This window comes from Populus trichocarpa, chromosome 18 (genome assembly GCF_000002775.5).
Source record: "Populus trichocarpa isolate Nisqually-1 chromosome 18, P.trichocarpa_v4.1, whole genome shotgun sequence".
In the NCBI taxonomy this organism is placed as follows: domain Eukaryota; kingdom Viridiplantae; phylum Streptophyta; class Magnoliopsida; order Malpighiales; family Salicaceae; genus Populus; species Populus trichocarpa.
The window spans coordinates 15,709,113-15,721,078 of record NC_037302.2 but is presented as its reverse complement, the minus strand read 5'-3'; the positions used below and the strand labels follow the sequence as shown (position 1 = coordinate 15,721,078).

Sequence of the window (11,966 nt, the reverse complement as noted above, 5' to 3'; positions counted from 1 at the left end):
AAAGCAAATGGCGTGTCTCTTTAAAAAAAAAAAAAAATGTGGCTATAGTTATCAAACTCAACTCAAGGATTGACCCGACCACAGAATTAAGTCCCTGGTTATACATGTTGACTCAGGTCAACCCGAATCAACCTAAAAAAAATAAAAAAAATTAAAGTTTTAATATTTCATATGAAAAAATTAAGAAACAATCCATGTGAATATAGGTTATACATGTTGTAAATAATAAAGTTTAAAAGATTATTTCAAAAGGTTTTTTTATCCCACATTAAAAAGATATTATGTTATCCTTTTAAGTTGAAGTATTTAAACCAAAATGATTTTTTATTTCATATTGAAAAAACATAACTTTTTTTCTTATGAACATAGAGTATATATACTAAAGGATTTTAAATTCCACATTGATAAAATAAAATATTTTTCTAGTATTTATATAGTGAACTTTGAAAATAATTAATAACCAACTAAAAAATATGAAAAGAAAGTTTTTGGCTAGGAGAAAAAACACATTTAAAAAAAAATATCTATTAGGTTTTTCCGGGTCAACCGAGTTTGATCATTCTTTTGCTCTTACCAGTCTTTCACCTTACCCGGACCGGTCCAGCCACCGGGTTGACCGGGATCCCGGGTCAACCCGTTGAGTCAGATCGGGTTTAATAACTATGATTTGGACAAATGATAAGTTGTTCACTCTTTTAAGAAATTTTTATAAAATAAAAATAAGCCCAGATAGACGAACTAGACCTAGACATGTGAGTTGGGTTGCAAGGCACACATGTCTCAGCTGACTTTTTTTTTTTTTCCAAGGCACATTGGGCTGCCATGCACATGCCTTGGGCTCCTTTTTTTCTTTTTTAATTTTGCTATTTTATATTTGAGTTAAAAAATGATAAAAGAAATCATTGAATCCATGAACCGGGTTGCAAATTTAACGAATTAGTCTGAAGCATCCGATCTATTATTATTTTTTAAAATGCTTTTTTTGTCCCTTGATTTTAAAAAATACAATTTGTGATATCCCACATCGAAAGCTCGTCCAGAGCCAGGGCTTTATGAGTAGTGCTGGTCGTTGACATGTTGTACACGTTTTAGGACGTCAGGCTCAGAAGTGGACTCGCGTCACCAGAAACAAAACCATGAGGACGGTAAGGCTCAAAGCGGACAATATACAGCAGGTTGGATCGGGTTATTACATTTGGTATCAGAGCCGAAGACGACTCGTCTTAAGGTGGAGGGATTGTGATATCCCACATCGGAAGCGAGCGTCCAGAGTCAGGGCTTTATGAGTAGTGCTGGTTGCCGACCTGTTGTGCGTGTTTTGGGGCGTCAGGCTCACAAGTGAGCTCGCGTCACCAGAAACAAAACCATGAGGACGGTAAGGCCCAAAGCAAACAATATACAACAGGTTGGGTCGGGCTATTATATTTTTTATATCAAATATTTTTTAAAAAATATAAAAATATATTTTTTTATCTCAATATATTAAAAATTTTAATTTTAAAAAAAACAAATTAAATTTTAGCAAACCTGCATTTAAATCGCTCTCTCAAACAATGACGTAATCCTCTCATGCCCTCTTCCAATCAACACATTATCTAACTCACTCATTTCAACCCATCAAAATCTGATAATTTGCTCACTCATTTCAACCCATCAAAATCAGATAATTTGCGTATTATATATAATAATAAATAAAAAAATCTAAGAAATCATCGTGGACAAAATAAATTTTTTAAAACCTGAACCTATATTCTTTTTATTTTTATATATTATAATTTGTGAATTAAACATTTATTTAAAAAAATTTATAAATGTCACAAGCTTCCGATTAGATTTCGTAAGAAAAAAAAACTTCGGTCCAACCTCTAGGGATCTAAAAAAAGAATTGAATAATTATTAAAAGTAACAGATCCAAACCCGAAAACCCTTAGAGCAAAGTCTTGGATAATGGATCATTTTTTTTTCAGGCACTGTTTTGCATTGAGGGCAGAGGCCCCCCTCTGGCCTTTTCTTCCACTATTCCTATGTCCATAGGGCCTTAAGACTAACCACAATCCTGAGACCCGCAGCATTCCAATTAGCTCACCCTCGTGAAAGGACGTGATTGCATTCGCCTCTCCCAACTCGTCAACCACAAGAAGAAAAATGGCCTACAACAAGCCATGGATGGATTGAACAGCCCCTCTCATGATTAAACATCCATCAACAGACTCTAGCTAAAGAAAAATAATGCAACGAAGAGGAAAAGGCCTGGCAACCACATGAAACTTTTAGACCGCATTACAAAGTTCGAAATATGCAACCATCCATCAAGCCAAGCACCGCCACGAAGCCCCATCAAAACAGTCTTAACAGTAACTGATAAAAAGTGGCTTTTTTCTTGGACATGGTTCTATCCCTAGGGGTCTATTCTCTGCAAGTTGTGTGTATTCATAAGAGAAAATATGGAAATGCCTCAAAAGTTTTCTCAGTGCTTTGTCGTTAAAAGTTCACGCCACTGTTCTTTTCTATGACTGTCCCCTCCCTTCTCTCACCTTGGAACTTCAGACGTTGGCAGAGCCTTCCGCCTGGTTTGGGGTGTACTTCTTCATAAGGCTGGCTAGCCGAGCATCATACTCTTTCTCCATTTCAAGTTCTTCCTCCAAGTGCCTCCGCTTCATTGCAGTCATCTTCTCACCATGTTCTTCAATCAAGTTATCCCTCTCAGCCACATACTCCTCCATCTCTTTGTCTTGAAGCTCTATAAATTCCTCAACTTTTTCCACTCTATATCCAGACACGACAAGCATAGAAAAATGGAACATTAACAATTACTTCCTACCAAAGTTACCATAACATTGATCATCAGGTTGATCTAGAACCTGTATATGGTATAACAAATTTCAAACAGATACTGGAAAGAATTAAGCAACCATATACCTGCTTCTATATTCCTCGGTATTGGAAGGATTTGCATTTAACTCCTTCACCTGCTGCCGCTTATCCTGCTGCAGTTTCTCAAAATCCTCTTCTTTTGCCTCTCTTTGATCACGGATTGTTTGGAGTTGCTCCTTGAAAAATTGCTCTTGGAAATCCAACTACACAAAAATCAGAGTTCATCAAATCAGATGAATTGTTCAGTTACCAACATTTATTCAACAACCACATGATAGAGTTCATTGGAGAATTGAATATCAGCCAAAGTGAGATAAATTTCTCAAGCATAGTCACAGAGAAACAGTAAACTGTCAAAAAAAAATTAAAAAAATGGCTTCTAACTGCAGAATACATTTAGAAATATTTCATGCTTTTTTTAAAAAAATATATTTATTTATTTTCCCCTCCATTGATATTTCAGTGAAGTAAAGCAGGAAACCAAGCATATCAGCAAGATGTACAGGACTAGCATTTACAAGAGTAAACAGTCAGTTTTAAGGGATTCTACATGTCCCTTTCATGAACAGTCAAATCATGGGTTTTATTAAAAGTTCATGACATGCACACAGCAGCATCGAGTAGCATACATCAGTTGCATGTGTAAGTATTTCATAGGACAGACAAAATTATATCCACTTAAAAATAGAAGTACCTCTTCCTTGTTCTGTTCATGATGCATTTGGGTTCTCTGCCTCACAATGCGATTTTCTTCTATTGTCTTCCGCAGCTTCTCAGCCACTATTCCACAATATTTTTCAAGTTGTTCTGAATGCCTTTGTTCTTTAACAACCTTGTTCTTCAGGTAGATGAGTTGCTGGTTGTCCTCAGCCATTTGCCTGATTTGGTTGACAACCATCTCGTGGTATGACCTCAATTCATATTTCAGCCTCGACTTCCCTACTCAGCCAACATAGAATGTCAAACCAATCATAAAATATATAAAGACATCAAACATAGCTGCAAGGAAAAGCCAAATTAAGTATGAAATGAAATTGTTACAATAAAAGATTTCTTGTGGAATGTCTGAGACTATATGTGTCCAGGTGCATGGGTGTTTCAGTCTGTGTGTGTGTGGAGAGAGAGAGAGAGAGAGAGAACCCTGAGAATGCTGATTGAAGAGGTCCAAGTCTTCCTTCAGTGCCATGTAACCATAGAGCTGGCGCTTTCCACCCTGATAGAATAAGACCCGGCGACGATCCCAAGCATTTCTATCAGTTCCCTGCTCGGCAAAATGCTTATGCAAGCGCTCAGCTTCTAAATATCCCCGTGCAGAGCTCTCAAAGATCAGAATACTCATCCCACGATGACCCTGCGGACCATAAGAGTGTCGAGCCTTCACAGCAGCATATCCACTGAAGTAGTCAAGAAGCTCTTGATTGCCCATTCCAAGCCACTGAAATCCAATTCAATACACGGAAGTGTTAGTTAGTGCTACCGAATTAAAAACAAATTTGTTATGGATCAGCAAAAATTTAACTAAGTCTAAAAGAAAGGTTGAGTCCCACAAATTCAATCACAGCAGAGAAAAGAATTGTTTGATGGTACCTTATCATTGTCATCCTGCTCAAGCCTAGTATTCATAACAATAACCATTGGAGGCCAAACAATTTCATGATCTTTCTCATCATCCTTTAAACCTTTCCATTTGCCAAACACTTCACCAGCTGGAATAACTGAAGTTCCCCTCCTGCTCAACTCCTCATCCAAAAGTTCTGCAAGCTCCCTATGTAGCTTTACCCTTTTAGATCCTTTTGTTTTGGCATGTGTGATCAAGGGCTGCAGGCCTCTGTACCAGTCAATAGCACCAGGACCACCTTGACATGCTGGACAGTGCCACTGCCTTGCTGGTTCATTTACCTCTTCAATGGACAAACTATCCAAACTATCAAAGAATTTCTTGAACCATCTGCTCTTCTTGCGAGTCTCATGACTTTGTTGACTTGTATCAGAGTCAAAATCCTCGCTTAAAAGCTCATCATCAGTATCATCTAAGGAGTCGCCATCATCTTCATCATCTTTGTCATCATAATCATCATTTTCCTTCTTGACCTCATCATTCTCTTCATTTTTCTGATCTTCTGAACTCCTCAGGGCAGTAGCACCAGCCCTAGCTTGCCAGCTCCATCCATGCTCCAGAGGTGGACGGATTACAGGTTGTGGGGCTGCGTAGTTGCTCTGCATGCCCCTGTTGAATGTTTGGGGCCTTGCAGCTCCTCTGCCAGTTGGTCCCCTAGGATCAACAGGCTGTGTTGACCAGGCATTGCCAGGATTCCTTCCTGATCCACCATTATTCCTCATGCCTAGCTTCTGTATCACATCAGGATTTCCCCATGCTTTGTTATTAGTGGTCTGAGAACCCCAGGGTTTTGCAGCACTGCTTCCAGCTCTGTTCTTGGACTTCTTTGCAATAACCTCCCATTCCCCATCATCTTGTACAGAATCCAGACCAATGTCTGCCACACCCTGACTCAACTGTTCAACAGCAGGACCAGAGGCTTCTGCTACATTTTTTCCCTTGGATGATAAGCTCGTATTTGCACCAGAACCAAAAGGCTTTCCACCTCCCCTTGAACCCATCTTCACCAAAAATGTGTGCTGAGAAAAAAAGGATAAAGGAAGTCACCAAAACAGATTTTTAAGCACCATGTTGTCCTACTCTGAAGGTCAAAATTTCAATAACCTTTTATTACTATTACTGTACTGCCTTCCGGCAGCCTTGCCAAGGCAGATAATTATATGACAAAACCTGAAACAATTCTGCAAGTCATCAACCTCCTCAATGGGAGGAGAAACACTCACCACTCATTTCTCTAAATCAAAATGCAACTTCAATAATTGGGAACAAAACAAAAGAAGAAACACTAACTCATATCGCCATCAAACTTGTCATTTCATTAAAAATACAATCTCAGAAAGGGAAGGTAATAATGGGAAATTTTTTAGACCAGACGAGAGTGAATGACTGCTACAAAATGACCTCGGCTCACAAAATGAAAACAAGCAACTATTTGATTGCTTAACATCATTTCCATTTGGAAACAAAATACAAGCTGTCAACTTATAGGTAAAATCTGCAAAACACATTTTCCCTCCTATTAACCCAAACTTGATAAATAATTTAAAGTTCAAGGCTTCAGCAATGACACTACCACTAGTCAAAGTTGTCAACTAACAAGAAAAATGCTAAATTACAGCCAGGTTTCGTAGTGCAGTTTCTCAACAAAAAGTGTTAATTTGATGTTTTTGGGATGGTTTTGTTACAAAAACGTCAGAGCCTTCAAAAAGCACTAAAAAAAAAAAAGCATTGATTTGATGCTTTTTCAGTTCAAAATCTCATTTAAAAAAGCACTTGAACCACATTAGCAAACACATAATAACATCAAAATTCCATTTCTTAAACAAATAGCAGAAAACCCTAAACCCTAAATTAGAAGTCACCACAGCCATTAATTCCATGTGTCTGCTTCCTTTATCAATATCATTCACATGTTTACTTAATTTCCACACCAAAGAAAAACCCTAAACCCTAAACGCTGCCATAGACACAGACACATCACTGCATTTACTAAACCACAAATAAAAAAAAATAAAAAAAAAGAGAGAAATCATACACAGGATAACAACAAAATAAAACGAATTCAAAAAAATAAAAACAAAAATAGCTTAAGTTCACATTATTTTCTTCCTCGACGAATAACACAAAAGAATAAAAAAATAAAAAATCATTTCAGACTGTTTTCTTAAAAAAAATAACCAAAAATATCACTCACAAGCTCTCTGTGTCTCTTGAAGACATTTTCTTCAGGCAATGTTGACTAATGAGATCGAAGTAAAATAAGTGGCAGAAGCGATAATCGGAAGAAAATACGGGGAGATGTACCTGATAACGACGGAGTTCGCGGAATCCGTCGGAGGTTGAGGATGACGCGCTTGGAAGACAGAAAGGAGAGGAAAAGTGTTTGTAGTGTGAGTGAGAGAGAAGGGAAAGAGTGAAGACTCCGTCTTATACATACGGAGAGAGACTGTGAGCCTGTCTGTCTGTCTGCCTGCCTGCCTGCCCCGGACCTCAAATTTTTATTCGCTTTGCTTTTCTTTTTTTTCCAAGCTGAAAAATATATTTTAGATTTAATTATTATTAATAAAGTTATTAAATTCGATTCATTACCTAGCCCCATTTATTTACTGAAAAGTATTTTAAAAAAAAAAATTTCAGAAAAATAAATTCTGAAAAAATGAATTATTTTTTTATGTTTGGTAGTGTCGCACCCTCGCAAGCGGAGCGCGGCGTCGCGGCGATCCTCGATTGATTTCGGGGTCTTTTGTTTGTTGTCGATAAGGAAGTCGTCACCTAGTATTTTGGTCACTAGGAACCCTAACTGGTCTTTCATAGATTCTAAGACAAGGGACTGGTTGCGTAAAGGGAAGGTATTAGCACCCCTAGTACGCCCTACCTAAGGTAAGCTGCTTGGCGTTTGGTTTGCTTTATAATTGCCATGGTGTTGGTGTTCTCTTAATTAGTTTTCCTATGATAGGTTTTCTATGATGAATGGATTTGGGTTCAAAGTCTAAAAGTAAGAATCCTTGGCCAATATAAATCATACCTTTAGATATGTCTACAAAGTGTCAAGAGGAACCAATGCAGATCTCTTGAAACATGTGTTTGATTCAGACTAAATTTATTAAGATAGAAATCCAAGGAGATTCCATGTGCTTTAAAAGCTCATTTTTCCCTTAGTATTTCAAGAGTTTTGCGACTCGTAAATCGCAAGGAGGAGAGACAAAAATTTAGAAATCTAAGGAAATTCAGAGCACTTTAAAAGCCTCTTTTTGCCTTAGTGTTTCATACTTTTACAGCTCGTAAACCGTGGAGTCAAAAAATTGAAATGTCCTCAATTATAATCGAGGCTTCTTTCAAGGATGTGTGATGACTTATTATTTCTAGAAAAATATTTTGGATATTAATCACTTGGGGTTTCTTTATCCAAACATTAACAACGAATAATAATAAGTTATTCCCAATAATATTTTGGATATTCATCCTTTTGGGATTTCTTTATCCAAACATTAACGGTGAATAATAACAAGTTATTCCCACTAATATTTTGGATATTCATCCCTTTGGGATTTCTTTATCCAAACATTAACGGTGAATAATAGCTGAATTCCCCCCAAAATAAGATTTTTGTATTTTTTTGGAATATTAGCCAATACCCTTTGGAGTTTTACAAACATGTTGCAAAATCCAGAAATGCAAGAAAATAAATTTTTTGTTGTGTTTAAGAAATCCATGCGAAAACATTTTCGAAACTTCAAATGTTTTTTTTATATATATATATATATATATAAAAAAATATTCAAAACATGTTAGAGTATTGGCCGTATGCAACACACAAGAAAATATTTTTTTTTTCAGACATATATATATATATATTTGCAACATTTCGTGGAAAAACCGGGTATTTTAATACCAGATTTGTATTTCCACAATATAAAAAAATAACAAAACCATAAAATAAATACACGAGAAAAACAACGATATTACTCGTTTTTTTTTTGGGCTGGGTCCAGCTCGGCCCATGTGGCTGGGCTGAACCCAGCAAGCCTAGCCGGGTCACTGGCCCAAACCAGTGACCCGGCTAGGCACTGTTGCAGCTTGCATGCGTGAATTACTCACGCATGCACTGCACAGTGCGAAGATAATTAATTTACCTTCGCATAGTGCCAAATCCTTTACTTAAAAAAACTGAAAGAGAAGAGAGACGGCTTACCTGGCGAGGCAGCGGCTGGAGGAGAAGTGGAGGGAGATGGTCGGGCGCTGCTCACGAAGGACGACCCTCCTCGCTGTTCCCGGTGGAGACAGGTTTGATGGCTGAAAGATGATTGTCTCAATGGTGGCCCTTCGGTGTTACTACGACCAGGGCAGCCTCTGCAGGGAAGAGAAGGATGCTGCTGGAGGAGCAAACTATGGCAGAAGTGAAAATCCCCTCTGCTGCTGCTGGCTGCGAGTCAGTGATGGCTGCCGGGGCTGAAGACGATGTCACTGTTGAAGCTGGAGACGGCTGCGTTCTGGTGCAGGACTCAGAGAAGAACTGTCTGTTTGGAATGTGAAGCAAAGCTCCTGACGCTGCTTGTGGCTCACAGTTTTGGCTGATCTTAAGAGAAGTTGTTGGACCGTGGGGGGAGAATCTGGGGGTGATGGGGAGAAGCCAAAAAGAAAGAATGAGAGGACGAGGCTTTGGTTTTCTTGCTGTTCGGGTGATAGAGGGAAGATGTGTTTCGGTTTTGAGAATGGAGATGGAGAGGGCAGTGTGCTGCTGAAGGTGAGTGGTCGAGAGAGAGTCTGAAAGTTTATGTTGATGAGCGGCTATGGGCTGTTTTTTTAGACTGACGGGAAGGGAAAACTTTGCTGAGGGAAGGGGAAGGTCTGTGGAAAGAGAGATGGGGTTGTGACAGGAGAAAGGAGTATGTGGTGGCTGTCTTGTGGCTGAGAGGGAGAGCAACGGGTAAACCAAAGAGGGAGCCGATTCCAGTGAGGGAAAAAGGTTTGTGTTGATGAGAGCTGAAGGGGACAGTGTGTGGCCAAAGAGAGATCTCTGTTTTCTTTTTAAAATCAGGGGGGTGGATGCTTCGTTTTTAAAAAGATGAGAGGAGGGAGGGGCTACGGCTTCTTTGCTAGAGAGGATAGGTTTAGGTTTTTCTTTGTGTTTTCTCTCTTTTCGAAAAATTACCCCCTTGTCAATATTTTTCTCCCCCCTATTATTATGGCTGGAGGTTCATTTATATAGAAAATCTCTACACGTGCTATTCAAGGAAATATTGCAATAATTATTGCAGAGATTGTCTTCTATAACCAGCACCAACAAATCCTATATATATGGTATTTTATATTGCAGTGATTATTTTCCATAACCAGCACGAATCAAATCATATATCTATGGTATGATTATTTTTCATAACCAGCACGAATCAAATCATATATATATGGTATTTTATATTGCAGTAATTATATATGATTCAGTAATTATCTCCTTGACATATTGCTTCATTGATATTAGCCTTTATGCTTTATGTTATCGCCACATGTAAACCCTTATTATTATTTTTTATTATTATTTTTTATTTTTTATTTTATTTATTTTTTATTTGAAAATTTATCAAAATATAGGTCAAAAATTGGGTAGCAACAGGTAGTATAATGAAAAATAAATTTGAAAACACTTTTCAGTGTTTGGTTATGTCATGGAAAATAAGTTGGAAAATAACTTATTAATGTTTTAATTTTTTCAAGTTTATTAAAATAATAAGGAACAAATCTTACAAATTAAAAGGTTGAATGAGAATAAAATTGAAAAAATAATATAATTTTATAAATTATCTCAAATAAAATAAATAATAATCAAAATAATAGAGATCAAATCTAAAAAATAAAAAAATTAAAAGATGAAGAAATTGAAATAATAATAATAATTAACATTTCATAAATTATTTCAAATAAAATAAGTAACAATAAAAAAAAATGAGGATCAAATTTGATAGATAAAAAATTTCAATTAAAAAATGATAAGGAAAAATCAAATAACAATTATAAAAATAAGGACCAAAATTAATATAAAAATTAAATTATAAAGGATAAAATTAAAAAAAATATTCAAAACAAAATATATATAGCAATCAAAAGTTTAAGGATCAAATTTGATATAATCAGCAAATAATATGACATTTCTAAATTTTCCACAACTTCCGGAAAGTGTTTTCCGCCCAAAATAAAAGGAAAACACTTTCCTGGAAATCAAGCCAAATTTTTCTTTGACTAGAAAGTGTTTTTCGTTGACCAACTTTCCTAATAACAAACAAACACGGGAAAGTTTGGAAAGTAGTGTCTCGGAAACCAGTTTCCGAGAAATAAACACAGCCTTAATGTTGTTTTAAGATTATTTTTAAAAAAAAATTAAAACAGTACTATTTTGTCAATCAAGTCATTAGCTGACTAACTGAGTCGCGAGTTGAGTTATTAGATCAATTAAATTAATTTTCACTTAATTTATTAGCAACCTAATGTAATCAAGTTTTGAAATAGCAAATCATTTTTATTAATCATTTAATAACATTGATTATAGGCTAAACTAATCAACATTTATTCTAGTATTTTGGTATGTGATGTGTTTAAAGCATAGTTATTAAACCCGGCCCGGCCCGATGGGTCGACCCGGGATCCGGTCGACCCGGTGGCTGGACCGGTTCGAGCTTAATAAAAGACCGGTCGGGACAACAACCCGGCAAAACCCGACTGACCTAGCGGGTTGACCCATGACCCGGACGACCTGGGCAAACCCGGACAAAACCCGGTGCTTTGGAGTTAGGTCCGCTTAGATGATTGCAAGTGGATCTGGGTTTGGAGATCTTGAAGAGAACTTGAAGGGACTGACGTTCTTATATCATTTTCTAGCCCTAACGATTGGTGATTGTAACTTGAAGGAAATTGAAGATTAAATGGGACAAAACTCACAGTTTCATGAGAGAGAGAGGCAACAAGTAGCAGCACCACAGGTTTTATTACCATCATCAAGTCTTTAACATCTCTCTCTCTCTCTCTCTCTAGCTAATGTTTTCAAGCATGTAGAAACCACAGGAATTTGCAGGGGAAAGATGTCAAAAAGAGAAGGTTTGTGTGGTGTTTTTAAGCTTTAGAGCATGAGGGCATCAAGGAGCAAGAGACAGCTTGGTTGCTTGTGATGAAGCCAGAGAGGATAGATGAATTTTGTGAGGAGAGAAGATGGTGATGAGTAATGTTGTATGTCAGTGTGGTGATGATCTGTGAGTTGATTTTATTTCAGTGTGGTTGTATATCATGGAGGACGGGAGTTTGGGTTGTGATGCCAGCATGGATGATCGGAAGGTTAGAAATATTTGCACATACACGTGGCTTGGATTTTATTGGTGATTGAGTTGTAAGTTGACGTGGGGGAAAGAAACGGTCAGGTCGGACCCATTTAATGAATTGAGAAAGGAGTGTGATTGACCGCTCGGATTGGCTCAGAATTGAAATGGTG

The 11,966-nt window shown here is 37.2% G+C and overlaps 1 protein-coding gene across 2 annotated transcripts; it reads right to left on the bottom strand.

Moving 5' to 3' along the window:
- Window positions 1-2,138: 2,138 nt before the first annotated feature.
- Window positions 2,139-6,965, bottom strand: LOC112325062 (protein SUPPRESSOR OF GENE SILENCING 3). Of its 2 annotated transcripts, XM_024590506.2 has the most exons (7): window positions 6,797-6,962; window positions 5,597-5,662; window positions 4,462-5,511; window positions 4,015-4,309; window positions 3,569-3,813; window positions 2,920-3,077; window positions 2,139-2,766 (listed from the first exon to the last, which is right to left on the bottom strand). In XM_024590506.2, exons 3-7 carry the CDS (start codon window positions 5,491-5,493, stop codon window positions 2,544-2,546), a joined length of 1,953 nt encoding a protein of 650 aa, XP_024446274.1. In that variant the 5' UTR covers window positions 5,494-5,511; window positions 5,597-5,662; window positions 6,797-6,962; the 3' UTR covers window positions 2,139-2,543. The 2 variants fall into 2 exon arrangements, with proteins under 2 accessions (XP_024446274.1, XP_024446273.1); XM_024590505.2 differs by lacking the exon at window positions 5,597-5,662 and having other exon boundaries at window positions 6,797-6,965.
- Window positions 6,966-11,966: the final 5,001 nt, after the last annotated feature.